The 17,982-nt window shown below is 42.4% G+C and overlaps 2 protein-coding genes across 2 annotated transcripts in view; one reads left to right on the forward strand and one right to left on the reverse strand.

The window, feature by feature from the left end:
* Positions 1–2,783: 2,783 nt before the first annotated feature.
* On the reverse strand, positions 2,784–6,576 carry aoc1 (amine oxidase copper containing 1). The gene is made up of 5 exons (XM_026364082.1): positions 6,573–6,576; positions 4,709–6,247; positions 3,632–3,920; positions 3,282–3,414; positions 2,784–3,053 (listed from the first exon to the last, which is right to left on the reverse strand). Exons 1-5 carry the CDS (start codon positions 6,574–6,576, stop codon positions 2,784–2,786), a joined length of 2,235 nt encoding a protein of 744 aa, XP_026219867.1.
* Positions 6,577–8,857: 2,281 nt separating this feature from the next.
* scospondin (subcommissural organ spondin) overlaps positions 8,858–17,982 on the forward strand; it is a 56,743-nt gene continuing 47,618 nt past the window's right edge. Inside the window, exons 1-21 of the mRNA XM_026363287.1 lie at positions 8,858–8,910; positions 9,372–9,581; positions 9,969–10,051; positions 10,193–10,363; positions 10,524–10,747; positions 10,918–11,020; positions 11,133–11,291; positions 11,679–11,764; positions 12,029–12,154; positions 12,689–12,845; positions 13,036–13,288; positions 13,366–13,507; positions 13,595–13,721; positions 14,006–14,178; positions 14,351–14,569; positions 14,670–14,835; positions 15,165–15,423; positions 16,630–16,837; positions 17,297–17,391; positions 17,482–17,738; positions 17,824–17,958. Of these exons, the coding sequence (XP_026219072.1) occupies positions 8,858–8,910; positions 9,372–9,581; positions 9,969–10,051; positions 10,193–10,363; positions 10,524–10,747; positions 10,918–11,020; positions 11,133–11,291; positions 11,679–11,764; positions 12,029–12,154; positions 12,689–12,845; positions 13,036–13,288; positions 13,366–13,507; positions 13,595–13,721; positions 14,006–14,178; positions 14,351–14,569; positions 14,670–14,835; positions 15,165–15,423; positions 16,630–16,837; positions 17,297–17,391; positions 17,482–17,738; positions 17,824–17,958 (3,406 nt within the window). The remainder of the gene's footprint in view (positions 8,911–9,371; positions 9,582–9,968; positions 10,052–10,192; positions 10,364–10,523; positions 10,748–10,917; positions 11,021–11,132; positions 11,292–11,678; positions 11,765–12,028; positions 12,155–12,688; positions 12,846–13,035; positions 13,289–13,365; positions 13,508–13,594; positions 13,722–14,005; positions 14,179–14,350; positions 14,570–14,669; positions 14,836–15,164; positions 15,424–16,629; positions 16,838–17,296; positions 17,392–17,481; positions 17,739–17,823; positions 17,959–17,982) is intronic.

The following is a 17,982-nucleotide window of genomic DNA, read 5'->3' on the forward strand; positions in this document are numbered from 1 at the left end:
AGAGTTGACAAGCTCTGACTTACGGGTCTCAATGATGGAGCAACTTGAAATAACTAACTTGAAATTGAAATTCAGCTCCAGAAAAAGGTCCAAAGACCCAGAAGACAGACATAGGTGATAGCAAAGGCCAGAGGCAGCATCAGGAGTCCAAAGGTAAGAGCAGAAAAATATTTGGCTGGTAAAACGGATACATTTCTTTGTCCTTAATTCTCAAACAAAAGGTGTGGGCTAGTTAAATGGAGAGGGGTGAACTGAGTGGTAAACATGCCCCAGTCACAACCTTTCCTCTCTTCTTACTCTGATGCAACCATCACTCTGGAACAAGGTCGTCTCTTAGATGTCATCTAGATGTTTTCCAGTTTGTTTTCTTTGCCAATAATTTGACCCTTCTGAAACAGATCAACATCTTTTCCGTGACCACAGAATATATCTTCTGACATGGTTGTTTAAGAAATGAGAAGCTACTCACTGCTTCAGTTCAGTATTGTTGAGTACATTTTAAGTTCTGCTGTTATTGAATTAGTATCTCATTAGTATTTATGTATACTGACATGGTAATTTCAAGTTTATTCTGGTGGGTACAAATACACAAGAGTGACCCTTTGCTTTTCATACAGTTTCTACTGGTTTTTTCCAGACCTATAATTTGCCGTGGTAATTATTTTGGGACGGTTAGCTGAGATTTACTGGTAAGATCATGATTATGGTGTAAGGGCTTCACTTTGTGGCAGTGTAATGTATATAATGTAAATGTTATTCAGACATTCAGAACATTTTGCCTTCAGAAACCAAAAACACAGTTTTGCCTAGAATAGAATAAAGCTTTGCTACTGGAAGTCCTTAGTTATCGTGATCTGACAGGCAATTCACTAGTGAGCTGTAATTTACCTGAACCCAAGTAGACCAGAGAAACCACTGTCAGTCATTCTCTATTTTTTTATTAGGCCTACATCACTTACAGTCTTTAGTTTGTATTCAAGCTTCAAAAACACTGGGCACTTAACTTCCCATAATAAGACATTATATTTTCAGAGCTAGACTAGGTCTCTCACAAAGGCCCAACTATTCAAGAAACCACTAGGTGGCAATGACTCCTAAGTACCTGGACTTTGTATTGAAGCCTAACTTTAGTTTCTCCTTAACTAGGCTATTATCATCAAAATGTGTTGTAATTTATGTAGTAACAAAAGTAGAACATCAGCACCTTTACACATTTAGTCTCTTCTGTGACACATAAACCTTTGTGGGTTTCTCTTTATGTTAGTATCTCTTTAATTATTATTAGGTGACATTTTAATTATTTTTTTAATAATCTCATGAAATTCTGATTTGTGTGCTGCTAAACATGCCTGGAGACACTACAGAAATTACTCCACCTTTAAAACAACTTTATGTAAATGCAAATCAATATTGTTTGTCAGTCAAGGAAGCAATTATATTTTTATCTCAGAGTGACAATTATGTTTTCGAACATGTAACACTGCTGAAATGAATAAACTGTGTTATATTTGGTACTGTCAGTAGTCACGTCAAGTCCATTATTGCCATGGTAATACCCAAAGGAATGCTTGTTACTCAAATCACATTGTCTTTCACATTGTCCTAAGCACCAACCCCCAACACCATTCATTCAGTAATGCATGCAGAGCATTTATACCATCCCTCTTCTGTAATGTGCACTGTAAAACATTGGCACACACTTATAAAATGGGTGCTTAGACTGTGAAAACCCTGACAGTCTTCTTCTTCTTCTTTTTCCCCACTCCAAAAATGCTTCTTTACCTTTCACACAAACTAACTTTGGTACTGCAAAATCAACCTCTCTACTCGGAATTATATAAAGTTAACTGGTCAATGTAAACACAGTGTTTAATGATCGTTGTTCAGTACATAAAGATTTCAGTGTTAATTAAATAGAAGAAAAATGTAATTTGACTACCACAGCTAAATTTAATTGTTACTTCATAAAACCCTTTGGTTGGGAAATGAGAACTGTAGTAATGTAACATTGTTGCATACATAAAGGACAAAGCAGTTACATGAACTGCTGATATTTTGTGCATCATCTGTCACATTGTCTTTATAAATTGGGTTTCCAGGGGCAACGGCTCAGCCAGGTGGTATCCTGGACTGTTTGTTGGGAAGGATCTGGAGTCAAGCTGTTTGCTCTGTAAGGCCTGTTTCTCCAGCAAAAACATTCCCAACACAGCGGCAAGTGGAGCATGCTGGGGGACAGCAGCTTACGCCGGGCAGGGCGGACACAGAGCATCCTGCATCCTGGATGCTTGCTGGTGATAAACCTGATCCATGGAAACCCAACATGGGATTACTGGAGGCCATAAGGCCTCGCCAAATTCACCATTTGCAACACCCCCTCCTCCTTACCCATTCCTAGTTACATGTGTAGTTTGATTAAGTGTGATTTATTTAAGATTCATTTTAGGTCCATTTGTTTTTCTTCTTCTTTATTTGATGCAACAGGATTAGAGGGAGACAGAAAACAAGTAAGTCATGCAAGAAAAAGTACAGTTTACAGTTTGTAGCTAACTAATTGTGTTAAAAAGTTATACATAAGATAGAAGGCAATATGTTTGAAAAAATATCAATTCTCCATGAAAATATATTCTTTTATTTTTCCTTTACATGAATTTTGATGTTTAAAAAACCCCATCATAATATTGTCCCCATGTTGGGCATTACTTAAACATACAGAGATCTGATTTTATGTGTTATTGTTTGATTTACTTCAGCTGAGCAAAATTAGACTTTTCTGAAAAACACCCCTAGACTCCTGCATAAGTGCCATTGTAAAAGAATGGTTTGTTTGTCACACAGTGACCTACGACCTCAGGCGTCCACCTCTGGATCTTAGGTTTACCATCCATGCCTGGCCGGACGATGACAGTGCTTCTGGATGCCAGTGAAGGGTCTTCATCAAAGAAATTAAAAGGTCGGAGGAAGAAGCCTACAGAATTTCCTGGTGTTGCCGTGTTGGGGATGTCTTCTGAGTGAGGCACATGCAGGAAGCCAACTGTCACCCAGGCAACCAGGTCCTGCCCACAGGAGAGTAAACACCAGTTAGTTTGTTAGTTAGTCAAGCTTCATCAGTCAGGTCATCTCACTGAGATCAAGATATCTCTTAAAAGAGAGAAACTAGGTTGGTTTACTTTAGAACAGTATCAATATCATGTCTGAGCAATGTGTACAGAACAAGTGTTCCTCGACCTTTATTCTATGCGCACAATGTAGCCTTATGCTTAAATTAATGTGTACTACTGTACCTGATTGACTATGTCTTCATTATTGCGAATGTAGTCCTCAAAGGACACAACAGGTTCCCAGGGGTCATTCTGGGTGTAAATGCTGGTGCTGGTGGCTTCGCTATCTTTATGACGAGTCACGGCCAGAGGATACCTGCATTATGAACAGTCAACCATTATGAGCAAAATATGGTATATGTACAAAGTTTACTCAAAAGCACAGACCCCAAAGTCCAAAGCTGCTAAATAGCCTACAGAGAATTAAGATATTTTGTTAAAGGTGATGGGTTCAACATCTTAAATGAAAGCAAACATAAAACGTGGCATACTTTGCCCATTTCAAGAAACATAATGGGAAAATATTTTGTTACCTTGACCAACTGATGCCATTTTCCTCTCTCCAGCCTCGGGGAAGAACACTGTGGGCATGTGAGTTGAACTGAATACGGTAACCCTTGTTGTTCCCCCATTTGTTTTTCTCATTGGGGTTGTAAAAGTGCAAATAACGTGGGAACTTTTTGCCAAAACGGAAAGCTGCAGCTCGCTCAGTCTTGTGCTCTGTCCTATGGAGTTTGGACTGGACAACAAAATTGTTCGGGCTCCATGGATTTGTGAAGTTGACATATTTTAGGTCAATGGTCTCGAAGCTGTTCTCTCGACCTGTGTCAGATTGAAGGCAAAGAAAAGTTAGGTGAAGTTTTATGTCATGGAGCGATGCATCTGTTGAGATACTACACAGTGCATGAAGCTTTGCACAGTCACTCTCAGCTACTCCTATTTTCAGCAGTAGCACTTCTTAAAAAGTAAAAGTGATAGACAAGTTTTACAAGCCTGTGTTGTTGACTTTGGTATAATTTTCAAGACAACAGTTGCATAAGGTTAATGGGACAATTCTCCTTTATGACAGGCTGAAGTCCAGAAAGTCACTTTATCTCGACTGGCACCAATAAAGCACTTGAACAGAGCTTAGTTCCTGTATGACTGTTCTTTTGATCTCATTTAACCGCCTTTACCCTATGACCTATAAAAGGGAATAATACTTCACCAGTTAAAAACAATGTAACAGTGGTACACTTATAACCCCATAGCTTCATGAATGAGGACATTCATTAGAATGAACGCAGGTCTGCATCTCTGCGGCCCCATATGCAACAGTGTAGGACGCAGTTCTGAAAACCGCTGATCATGTTGACCCCTGTCTAAGGCAACATTAACACAATCATGTGGTGTTAATATTATGATGAGAAATGCCAGTGAAGCACATGGTTACAAGTGAAACAAGACTGTGGTTTTAGTAAATAAATCAACAAATTGCAATTTGCAGGGTAATGCCAAGATGCAGATTTATGGATTTTGTCTTTTTCGATGACCACACAGTCACTAGTGAATATATTATAGAATGATGCTGCTTTAAAAAGAAAAAACTATGACCGAACTGTAACACTCACCAGAAATATCCAGGTCCACTTTATAATGGACAAGGTGCGTGTGAAGGTTACCCAGCACATAGTTGTACACCTTGGTACCATAGTGAAGTCCATTAGGTGTAAAGAAAGTGGCATGGATGTATCCAGTGGCGCTGACCTTTACCTCCACCACCCCATTTTGGTAGAATACGAAGTCCCAGATGTAATCATAGTTATAAACTGTTGAAGTTGTCCGCAGCACCAGCACAGTGTTTTCCAGCCCCCCAAAGAAATTGTATCCCCCCTTGAAGTTGGAGTTGAAATGCCTTCTGAGAGGCATGGCGGTGGTCATCTCAAAAATACAGAGAGCATTTTTGTGTTGCACAGGTTTATCTGTGTCAAAGAAGTGGTAAAGATCTACAAAGGTGGCAATTTCTGGGCAGTCGATTCCAGGAGCCAGCTCAAAGGTGGAGCTGCCCATTGCCCAGCCAGCATCAATATACTTCGTTTGCATTGCAGCAGGTGTATCACCAGCATAGAAGGCAATAGCTTCTTGGAGGCTGATCTCGTAAGCAATCCTTTCTCCATTAAAACGGAGGTCAAACACCTGAAGCCCAGCTGATGAGCGGACTCTGTAGGCAAAAGACCAACCAGCATATTCAACAAAGTTGTGGTCAATATGGTAGCGAGCCCCTTGAGGTTCCACAAGCTTTGGACCATGGATATTAGTTGGAGTATTGCTGTGGCCCCGCGGGATATAGGTGGCGAAGAGGTCACTGTCATCATGATCGGGCAGTTTGACCTTCTCCACACCTCCTGATTCATATTTTTGTACCAGCTCCTCAACACTGTCAAAGTACATGCTGTTGTACCAAACCTTCTCAACAGTCCACTTTTCTGGGTCAAGGTCCTGATGGTTGATTAGTACCTCAAAGCCAACTGGGTGAATGAAATAACCCTCCACAAACTTCTGCAACATGATCCAGGATCTTCTCTCTCCTGGAGCCAGCCCACGGGGCGCTATGTCCGAGAACGTCAGGCAGCGGTCAGAGCAATTAGTGAAGGAAAATCCTCCTGTGGTCTCAAACAGAAGTTTGTGAGCTTCAGTTGTGATCTTCTCGAGGATGTTAGTGATATGCTCATACTCTACATAGGTAATAGGCCTTGAGTCAAATTCAATAGGCTTGTCACCCTTGAAGGTCTTGACTGCATGGGAGTTTGGGGATGGCAGAGGGCTGACGACGTACTCAGTGATGTTGGGCTTGGTCTGGTTCCCAAACTGGATCACCACACGGGCTTGACGCGGGGGTTTGGCCTGTCCACGATCCAGAGCTCTCAGGGCTTCATGTTTCCTCGGCACATGGAGTTCCATCAGGAGGATGCTGTTCTTCTTCAGAGTTTTGCTACGAGCGTTAGTGAGCCCCATTTCTGGAATACCATGCAGGTAGGCCCGGACAGCTTTCATCTCACGAACTGTGAGGTCGGCAAACATAGGAGCGCCGTGATGAGCCCAGTCTCTTGATCTGGAAGCATTGCAACTAGCCAAACTGACCAGCTGCAGCAGGCAGAGAAGCCTCACAGCTGTGGTGTCATTAAAAAAGAATATTGAACATTAATTTATTAGATGAAGGTGATAAACTGATATATTGATTACCACCAAATTTAGTTTTTAACAGTCTGAAGTCTTTGAAAAGAGAGAGCTTTGTTGTTAATGCATTACTCGCTACTCCATGACTAAATTATCAAACCATCAAATCTATTTGCTCTTATTTTTTAGTTAATTAATCATTATTGTTCCTTTATAAATCCCTTCCTATGTTACACCTTACTTGTTCATGTAAAGTCTAAATGCTGGTTGCAAGATCAGAAGCAACACACACACACACAAACACGCACACACACACACCCATACTTGTGCAACTGTTTGCAAGTACAGATTTTCACCTACAGTGGTTTGACCTTGCCCAGCACTTATCCCAGTGCTCTACCTGCTGAATTTGCAAAAACACTTCATAGCAAAAATTAAAGAATTATTCTAATCAATATATAAATGATCAAGAAAGAAGTTGAAGAAAGAGAAGAAATAACCCTTTGCAGCTGTTTACTTACTTAAATGTACCATTCGGGTTTTATTCTGGTTTTCAACATTTTTCTAGCACTCTCAATTTAGAAATTTCCATGAGGTTCTCAATGTAATTTGTTTTCACAATTAATTGTTTTTTATTATAAGCCAATGTACAGTAATGTTGTGTTTCATGGTTACTGTGAAGTAATTCTGTCCTTTGAGAAACACTATGTAGTAGAAACAGAGACAAACACCAAAGTCACTGTACCTGTAATCATCCTCCTGCTTCGTTTTGTAAACCAAAGTGGATCAGTGCAGTCCTCCTGCTTTCACAATTAAAGTTCATGCACTTCAGTTCACACCTGCTTATATTGAGCCTCCTACTTTACTGTGACAGAGACTGATTGGTCTACAGCGGGTTGTAAATATGATGAAATAACAGGTGCTCTTTTTAGATCATTAATTCCACAGACCAAGACAAGTGTAGTTGTACAGTATTGCTCCCTGAAACAAAAAGGCACCGATGGCATTAGGAAAAGAGACAAATAGCAATGTACAGTAAAATACATTTAAACAGTTCTTTAACACCAGATTTTATAGTAATCAGTGGTGCAGTGAAAAAGGACGCCTGGAGTAACCAGTCTTTTTTCTCTTTGTGTGTTATCCCAGGTTCCCAGGTCCACTAATGCTGTCCCACTCATTTGCAGAGGTTTCATGCCTCCAAATGACTTTGTCATGTATTGTAAAACATGGAATGTGTGGTGTAAATTGATATCTTACTGATCAAAGGTCCTGATGGATTTGCATTTACAGAGAAAAGACATCTTTGTCTTGGTGTTTGGAGGCCTGTTATGTAGCACATACAGTAGCTCCAGAGCAGTGCTAGATACGAATCTCAACTTTAATATAACACAAAGCTGACCAGAAATGTATTTTCACTGTAAACCATATATTGACACTATTTAAATTTGGTCATGGCAACACAAATTTAAACATGGTTAGATAGATTAGTTAGATAGTTAGAGTAATAAAAAAAAAAACACAATTTAATTTGTGCAGTGCAGAGATAAGTCAAGCTACATGGAGAATTGTAAAATAACCTGTCACTGTGATTAACATGGAAATATGCTCAGGATACATTCAGTTGTTATGGAGTTTTTAGTAAATACGTGTGCATAATTAGTTTAATTCAATCTTTTTGGACCTGTGACACTGTGCAAATTTGGAAAATTGACTTTTATGACTTGATTTTGAGTTCCCCCCTCCCTCTAGCCCCCTCCTTACACATTTCCTCCCAAAAATCATAATGAAGAACTAACACAGTGACTCAGTTAATTGTTTCAGTGCTGAATTGGTAAAGTAGACAAGGAGTAAAAGTCACATTGTTCTGCCTGTGCCATTAGAGCGAAAACTTCGTGATAACCATAGCTGCTCATTCCTTTTACTGTCAGTTCAAGCTAAAGTGTACTGTGGTCACAGCTGTGTTTGAGCCTCCTTGCTTCGTGGTCAGAAGGTCAGACTGGGGATTCTGGTGAGTCAAAAAGCCTTTAGTCCCCATGTCTGTTGACATGCTTCATTGAATAAATGCTTCCAACATCCTTCCCAAAATGTCTCTCTTTACAGGATTAGGCTCTGACAAACACCTCTTTATTCTGTGACTGAGGCTCCACCACCCCCGCAGTCAGCGTCCTGTAATGTCTGACTGACGAGGTGAGGCCAGAGGATGTGTTCGTCAAAGGTCCGGTGACCAATAGCTGCTCTCCCAGCTGTGACCCTTACATCCAATGGCAGCAGGTTCAGATGCTACTGTACATCCCATGGGTCACCCCCCACATTTAAAACACTGCTTCTAGAGCTCCACTTGCCCTATAAGGGAACATATTTCTTCATTGAGGACTGTATCATATACTGCTAGACTAACTGAAGAAAATAGTAAAGTAAAACCTATAATTATTGATTAACAAGCCAAGGACGGAAACAAGCTCCCAGAAGCACCAAGGTAAGGGCACATTTTGTTGGGTGTAGCAGCATGATGAGATTGAGAAAATGTGTGTTTTATCATTTAGTCATTTATATGTAAAAATGCTTTTTAACAGGAATTTTAAGCAAACATTGAAGACAGAACCATGGAGACTCTATTACTGACTCTACTTGGAGTGCAGACAGTGATGGGAATGGGGTGAGTGTGACTCAGACCAGTTGAAATATAGTGCATCTGTTTCTCCAAGCCCTAACCCACTGACCAACTCGGTGCCATTATAAAGACTCACTTTAATAGATATATAAAGTAAAAACTCACAACAGAACTTAAAGTTAGTTATAATTTGTTTATGAATATAAATGTAGCACTTCTTACTTGGGATGGTTTCTATGTACAATGCATCCACAAAGTAACAAAATGTGGAAGTGACGACGATACTTTCTGGATCCACTGTTAAGAAATGTCAGTCTCAGTGTGTTTTACATCTGTTGCATACTATATAATATCAAATAACATGGTAACTGGTGATATTTTTTAAGTAACTCCTGGCTTAGGATCCTAATTTTATCAGTTCAGGACCTTGAGTCAAGTGCAAGTTTCTTTATGCACAACTGTATATTTAAGAGAGTACATCTGTACAACTGTACATCGATCTCTAGGCACTGGTGTGAATACGTGGTGCAGGACAGAGTGGAGCGAGTCCTGTCTCCACGTCTACAGATTGAAGTGACCTGTTCAGAGGTGTATCAGTATAACACACAGGGCTGGAGGCTGGATGTGGACAGGATGCGTGTCAGTCACGGTGGTGATGACGGCATCGCACTGTACTACAGACAACAAGGGCCTAAAGCATCCTGCTTCTTGTACAAGTAAGTGAAAGCTCTATTTAATACAGTGTTTTTACATAAGCAGCTCAATCACTCAGGTTTTTCCCAGGTTATTAAAGGGATTTTCCTAAGTTCAAAAGCAGTATTGCTTAGTGGTTTCGATCTGATGCGTTAGCCATCTTGGATAAGCATTTACACGGATCACATTACCTCCAGTAGTAACGAGTTGTGGTGGGAACACTGTGAAGGATCATTGTGGGTTTAGTGCTGTTTCTATGTTAAACATTCAGTATGAACACTGTGTTACACTTCAGTGATGAAATGAATTGACAAGGTTCAAAGGGCAGGAGTCTATTTAAAACTGAGTATTAGTCGTGTAATATATGTAATATTTCTGAATATTTGGGCTTTCGTATGTGTCCTCCTCAGACCTCCAGAGATAGAGAGCCAGATGGTGAACAAAACAGTGAGGAGCTGCTGTGAGGGCTGGGGTGGACCACGCTGCTCTGAGGGTGAGAATGACAAAGCAACACAACTTGGAACAAATGGGACAGCCCTTTAAACAGTATAATCATACGTTTCCTTTGCATGTTCCTCTACTCTTCTCTCGCTTCCTCATCCTTTTTCAAATCTTTCTGATTTTGACTTCCCAGGGGTGGGGGTGCGAGGTCACTGTTACTCCACATGGAGTTGTGAGGAGTTCCCTGGGATTCATAACTCATCCCTTATGCCCATGGAGCACTGCTGCAGCACACTGTGGGGGCTGAGCTGGAAAAATGCCTCTGACCAGACTTGCTTGTCCTGTACCTACACGCTCCTTCCTGGTCAGAGAATACACGTAGACATATGCACACATACGCACAAGGAGTAGTTTCTAATTTGGGAATGAAGTCCTTGACTTAGTTCTTGACCCACAAATCCACATAAATCTCTGTTTGCCTTGCTGTATCTTCATCAAGTCATCATCTTCTCCCTTGACTCCAGACTCGCAGTCCTCCCCACTGGTGCGCAGTGGTCTGCTGGGTAGTGCCAGGGTGCCTCAGGGTTCGGCCACCTGCATGTCCTGGGGGGGAGCTCACTACCGCACCTTTGACAGGAAGCACTTCCACTTCCAGGGCAGCTGCACTTATGTACTAGCCTCATCTTCTGATGGGACATGGGCAGTCTACATCAGTACAGTGTGCGACGGTAGAGGAGACTGCAGTAAGGTAACTCGTAGGTTAAAGTCCATTATTGAGTTAAACTCCATTATTAGCAGTGTGTTCTTTGTGATACTGTGGAGCCAATGAAATATATAGATATAAAAAACTGTGTAATGAAAATATCTGATGATAACTTGTGCTATTCATGAATTGTATGTTTCTCTGTCCGTTTTCAGGCTTTGAGGATGATGCTGGGTCTGGATTTGGTTTCCATCCATCACAGGAACTTAACACTGAACAACCTTGCTGTTCGGAACGGAGAACCACTTTTCCAAAATGGTAAAAACTATTTTCAGCTGTCATTTCCGGTCAGATACTGGTAACCAGGCAAGACTAGATCAATAGAAAACAGAAAAAGAAACTTTCTTCCTTTTCCTTCCTCTTGTTACAGGAGTTAGTATCCATTGGTTGGGGGATTTTGTGTTTGTGGAAAGCGGCTTGGGTGTGAGAGTGAAGTTTGATCTGGCCAATACAGTCTACGTGACAGTCAGCGCTGAGCACCTGGCAGCCACCAGGGGCCTCTGTGGAGTCTACAACAACAAGGCTGATGGTGAGGGAAAGGACACGGCCTGTTATCATCTGTATTTCAAATATTGTCAACATTTCCCACACTGAGACAGAACAAATACCGTACTATGATTCAATCTTAAACCTTACTTAGCATATTTCTCTGTGAACCAAGTCAAAATCAGGTTCAGGATTGACAGATCTTATGGTGAGTAGAGGCTATTCATTGTTGGTCTTAGTCTCTGTAGGGAAACTGTTGACAGCATATATAATATAGCAATGATATTAGTAAGACTACATGTGATTCATTGTGAGACTTAAAACTTTACTTTGGTCTCTGACACAGGCTTGGTTTGGCTTTAAATCGACTCATCTTAAACATGTTCACTACTGTGCAGATGCAGCAATGGATTTACTTCTTCTTTCATAGATGATTTCACCACAGTGGGTGGAGCTGTGTCCCAGTTTGCTGCCAGTTTTGGCAACTCATGGAAAGTACCTGACCAACAGAATGAAGTAATGGACTGAACACTACCATTTCCATTTTTAACACAGATACAAGCTATATTATGATTGATAATACATGATTGATATGATGACAAGCTACTGTTTTGATTCTTTATGAGACGCAGGTCATGTGTGATTCAACATCTGTTTTGTTATTAATGCAGAGTTTTGTGACACTGGCTTTAAAACTAATGATGCTTTAGTTTGCAAAAAATGCATTTCTGACAGCCTCCTCCAGTAACTAAGTATCTCTGTGTTCCATCTTTTTCTCAGGGCTGCAGCGATGCAGCTGAATTTGGTCACAGCTGTGATATTTCAGGAGACCCTGCTCTGCGTAGGGAAGCAGAATCTGTGTGTCACCAGCTGCTGGAAAACCCCTTTACACACTGTCATCCACGGGTCAGACACCTTTGATGCTAGTCACAGTCACATGGCAGTACCACTGTTTGTTTTCTACTGAATCCCAGAGTGGTTTTGAAGATAAGAAAAGAGATTTGAAAGCCAAGTCGGTGATGACTTTAATGAGCTGTAAATCAAGACACTCCTTAAAGCGACTCGTTCACAGGGAACTGTTTTGAAGACACATTAGTGATAATGACAGCTACAGCCGGCAGAGGCAGAACTAGTTCAACCTAGATTAGCATTTCCTAGAAACCCTTTTGAATGAATGAGTGGAGTTACAGTATTAGTGATTTTACCTAATGCATTTGCCTGTTCTGTTCATCCCTGCACACGACAATGAATTCATACACCGGCCACCTCCTGCCTCGGAGTCAGTCTGCCTTTATAGTCAGTACTGTGTATTACTGCTGATTTAGGCCACTTTGCACAGCATTTGTACATTTCTGATGTTGGAGACTCTAGTGATCGTATCAGATGATGTTTGCGTGCTACTTAATTATAAAGTGACATCAGTGTGGTTCTGTCTTTCAGTTAGACCCAGCAGCGTACATCGACACCTGCCTCTACCTGTACTGCAGCCTGCCACCCAAAGAGAGGGACGGCGCAGTGTGTGACACTCTAGCCAGCTACGCCCGAGAGTGTGCCCAGCAGCACGTCATCATAACGTGGAGGACAGCCACCCTTTGTGGTAATGAAATATAATCATTTAGGGCAACCCTGTTGGTACAGCTGGAGGTTCATGTCCAGTTTATGCATTTACAGTATAACTGAAAAGATGTCAGTGCAATATTAAAAAAAGACAACTCACAGAAAATAAATAAAAAATGAAGGCAATACTAATCAAATGCATGGATTATGTTTCCTTCTCTCTCTTCCAGCTCGTGTCTGTCCTAGAGGTCAGGTGTTTTCAGACTGCGTGTCCTCTTGTCCTCCCACCTGTGCATCTCCCCAACCCCCTGGATCTGCTGCAACCATTGGCCAGTGCAGGGAGGAGTGTGTTGGGGGCTGTGAGTGTCCTCCAGGCCTCTACCTGCACCAGGGGCTCTGTCTGAAAAGAGATGATTGTCCGTGTTTCCATCGCAGACACACCTACCAGTCAGGGGACAGGATACAGCAGAGATGCAATACTTGGTGGGGGTGAAATATGTCTCTTTGGTTTGCTTTTTATTCTTCAAATTCCCGTTTGACACCAACCATTCTGTTTCCAGTGTGTGCAGAGCAGGCCAGTGGCAGTGTACTGGGGAGAAGTGCGCAGCGCAGTGCAGCCTTATGGGGGCGCTACAGGTGAACACCTTTGACAAAAAGCGGTATTCACTACAAGGAGGAGACTGTCCCTTCACCGCCGTGGAGGTGAGACACAGAAAATGAAAACATGCAAGTTGCATTCGTGTGTGTAGCAGCCACTTCTCCCTGTGCTTATGCTCCGTGTGCTCTCAGGACTTTGTCGACAGGAAGCTGGTGGTGAGTGTGCGCTGTGGGGAGTGCACAGCAGGACGAGGCCTGGGTTGTCTGAGGGAGGTGTCAGTCACAGCACTGCGCACCACAGTCACCATCACAGACACTGGTGAGTTAGTTAGTTATCACTCTGACCTGACTAGGTATTTCTACAGAGTTAAGAAATGAGGCCAAAACAGCAAAATGCAGCCAGCAGAGTAATGAATATAACATTAGTTCAGCAGCTGTAAACACTCTAGATGAATGCTTAATGCTCTGTATCTGCTCCATGTGTGCTGGATGTACATTATACACAAGCAGCTGTTTATTCACCAGACTGTCAAAAGCTGATAATACATGAGACTGTCTACTGCCTGCATTTTGAATGCTGACAGCTAGTATTGTTACTTCCAGGTACAGTGACATTGAATGGGCGTAGGGAGGTATTGCCTGTGGTGACAGGCGACCTGGCTGTGCGCAGGGCCTCCTCTTCATTTCTCCTTATCCAGGCTTTTGGAGCCCAGCTACTCTGGTACCTAGAAGGACCCTTAGCACTCATCACATTGCAACCTGGCTTTGCAAACAAGGTGACCTTCACATTTCATATGGCTCATTAACTGCTATCATAGTGGGACCCTAGAAGCCTTCAGTTCGTAGTAATGCTGCATTTAAGTAAAGAGAATAACTGCAAAATGGGCACAAGATGAAACTTCATGCTCAAGATAAAGTCACGCAATTTGTATTTAATTTGTATTTAAGGTGCGTGGCCTGTGTGGAACACTGACCTGGAACCAGCATGATGACTTTACCACCCCAGAAGGAGACGTGGAGAACAGTGTGTCGTCCTTTGCAAGGAAATTCACATCAGAACACTGTAATGTTCCCAGCGGGGTTCCACCTGATCCTTGTGCCACATACACCCAGAGAAGACATTACGCAGAGTCAGTGTGCTCCATCATACACAGCACTGTCTTCCAGGTGGTGTATATAAACTCTCCTACTATCTCAGACATGAGTTCATCTTAGTCTGTATCCCTGTCATTCATTCACACCTGCTCCTCCCTCATTAATCTTGCAGGTGTGCCATGATGTGGTGGAGAGGGAGCCCTATTTCCGTCTCTGTCTTTCCGAGGTTTGTGGCTGTGCTCCACAAAAGGCCTGTCACTGCACCATCCTCACTGCGTATGCCCAACACTGTGCTCAAGAGGGTGTTGCAGTCCAGTGGCACAACCACACCTTCTGTCGTAAGTAGGGAGGGCGCCGGCCCTGAGGTCAATAAAAGGGACTTGGTCATCTAGTGCGCATTCATACATTCGGCATTCATTTTATTTGTTTCTTCATCATTTGTCATATGAGTCATCTGATATACTACTGATAGGACTGTGACATTTTCTTTGGGTGTGATCCACCCAAGTCAAACTCTGGGTCAAACCCCAGGCTAGAGTTCAGTTTGTTGGCCTACAGTACTTAAAGGGCCCCCAGAGAACTGAGGTTTGCTGTATCAGGACTGAAAAACCCTTCCCCGTTACCAACCTTGTGTTTGTTTTTCAAACGACTTCTCCTTTCTCCCCAGCTGTCCAGTGTTCAGGGGGTCAGGTGTACCAGGAGTGTGGTCGTGCATGTGGGGGCTCCTGTTCAGACCTGCAGCAGGGCTGGAGCTGCGATGACAGCGGAGGAATGGGCCTCAGGATATGTGTTCCAGGTTGCCAGTGCCCACCAGGGCTAGTGCAGGACCACTGGAGCCAGTGTGTGCCCATTTCTATGTGCCCGTGTGTGAAAGACGACAAAATGTACCAGCCTGGTACTGTTATTCAGAACAACTGTAACACCTGGTATGCCCTCTGACAAAACTTGTGTCTAGCATCTCACATTTGTGTTCAAATAATCTCCTCTTTGGCTAAAATACTCTATACACTGTATGTCTGTTGAATCAGGTTTTGCTGGAGTTGTCCTCGGTGCTATCTGCTCATTCCACAGAACCTCATTGAACTCTTGGCTGATGGCTAATTTCACTTATTCCACAGGTTAACCATTAACATCACAATACAGATACAGTACTCTTGCAACAAAGAACAGCAAACACACTAAACCTGTCAAAAGGAAACATCACGGTGCAGGTGAAGTCAGTACAGGCTCTTACTGTTGTTAGACAATTTTACAGCGCATCATAAAAACACGACCTTCATTTTGTGTGTTGTGTTATCTGCAGGCTGCTTTTATCATGTGGTAGTTGTGATAAAAAACCTGAAGGAGTCAGCACATTTTTGCCAATGTCAGTACAACACAGCTTTGATGCAGCTACAGTATAAGGTTCGAACGAGCCTCGCACTGTGTGTTGATACATATTTCTGGCTCTGTGGAGAGTAAAGAGAGGAGTTGCTGATTTTTTGGATTTGATTATCCTGTTATTGTTTAATAGTTTGTTTCTTTGGTGTTTTAAAGTCACATCAAATGGCCACTGTGGTAGTAAAAAGTCATTATTAACTGCCTTTGTACTGCATGTAAGATCAATCCCAGTGAGACCCTGGTGGTGTAAGAGACCTAATGAAATCTTCCTATGTTCCTGCTCCATGCTACAGGATAGGTTGGTTTCATTGCATCTCTTCACTGCATAACGTCACTTACCATCACTATATGGATCAGAGTTGTGTGTTAATGATTGAGCCGAAGCAGTCACCGTAGTACAACAGAGCTGAGTAAACACTTGCCTGTTTGATTTTATTGTATGTGTACGTGCACGTCTGCGGCAGTGCCTTTTTGTACATGACTCCTTTTCATTGTGTTGAAACAGCTGAGATTTGGCTGCGTACTGACCATTGCACTGATTAGTTGCTATTAGCAAATGTGAAATTGGGACGAGATAAGACACAGTACATCCAATAATAAGTCCTGACGACGATTCCAGTGAAATGATTTTCATTACGCCATCCAGCCCATTTTACAGCCATTGTTTAGAGTTTAGTAATACTGACTCACACGGTAGTACACTCTATAGACTCTTAGTACTGATGCTGCTCACGCTCCTCTTCCCTTCACAGTGTGTGTGAGCGGGGACTGTTCAACTGCACTCAGGAGCACTGTGAGGAGGTGAACCCATGTCCAGGTTCTTTGATCTTCTCTCCACGGTCCTGTCTCCTCACCTGCTCCAGCCTAGACTCTCCTGGCGAGCTGGAATACGGTGTTGCACATTCAGGCTGCAAAGAGCCCCTGTCTGGCTGTGTGTGTCCCCAGGGAACTGTTCTACTAGTGGGTGACACTTTAGATTGAAATGTTTGAATATATATATATATATATTATACATTGTCAAAATGTGAAATTTAGTGATTATAGACCTTTTTCACAGGAATTAGGTAAATGTGAGGTTAGTATTACTAATTATTTGGGATTGTGTTGCTGGGCTGTCAGATCTATCCAAGTGAGACTCAGAAGTGCAGCCATTTGAGGTCTTCCTTTGAAACTGAGTCTCTGACAGGACATTAAATCATTAAATGTCTTATTATAAATAAGGTATTTCATGCTGCTGGACAAATAGCCAAAGAGACACTTTTACAGGGGAATGAAATGAGCTTACACAGGAAATCATATGGCTCTGCCTGAAAGTCACGTCTTTTATTTCACCTCTTCTACATATAGGATGCCTAAAAAAGTAAAAAGTGTGTCTGAGTTCTGATGACTGTACACTGTGTCCTCTTTGGTTTACTCTAGGGTGAACGCTGTGTTCTGCCAGATGAGTGCCCATGTCGCCATAATGGCCGACTTTACTACAGCAATGAAACCATCACTAAAGACTGCAACACATGGTACTGTATGCATTTTTCCCATAACATCACATTGTATACCACTTTAACATGAACTATTTCAGCTACAGTATATTTCATCCATCTCTTTAGTGTGTGTAAAGAGCGCCGCTGGCACTGCAGCAAATCAGCATGTGCTGGAGTCTGTGTGGCCACTGGTGATCCACACTATGTGACTTTCGATGGCCGCTGTTACTCTTTCCTGGGTGACTGCCAGTATGTCCTAGCAAGAGAGACCAGTGGTTTGTTCAGCGTCACAGCGGAGAATGTGCCCTGTGGGAGCACCGGGGTCACTTGCACAAAGTCGGTCACCCTCAGCCTAGGAAATACCATCATACACCTGCTGAGAGGTAGGAGCGAGAGGAGGTGGTCTACAGAGGGAAGCAGAGCCTGGATGATGGACTGTTGAGATTCACACTTGTCTTGTCTCTGTAGGTAAAGCAGTGACAGTAAACGGGATGCCTGTTACTCTACCAAAGTCCTACACTGGCAGTGGTCTGACTTTGGAAAAAGTTGGCCTGTATGTGTCCGTCTACTCCCGAGTTGGGGTTACTCTGCTATGGGATGGAGGTACTGTAGATCTACCTTAGCTAT

The sequence above is a fragment of the Anabas testudineus genome, chromosome 2, assembly GCF_900324465.2.
Source record: "Anabas testudineus chromosome 2, fAnaTes1.2, whole genome shotgun sequence".
Taxonomy (NCBI): Eukaryota; Metazoa; Chordata; class Actinopteri; order Anabantiformes; family Anabantidae; genus Anabas; species Anabas testudineus.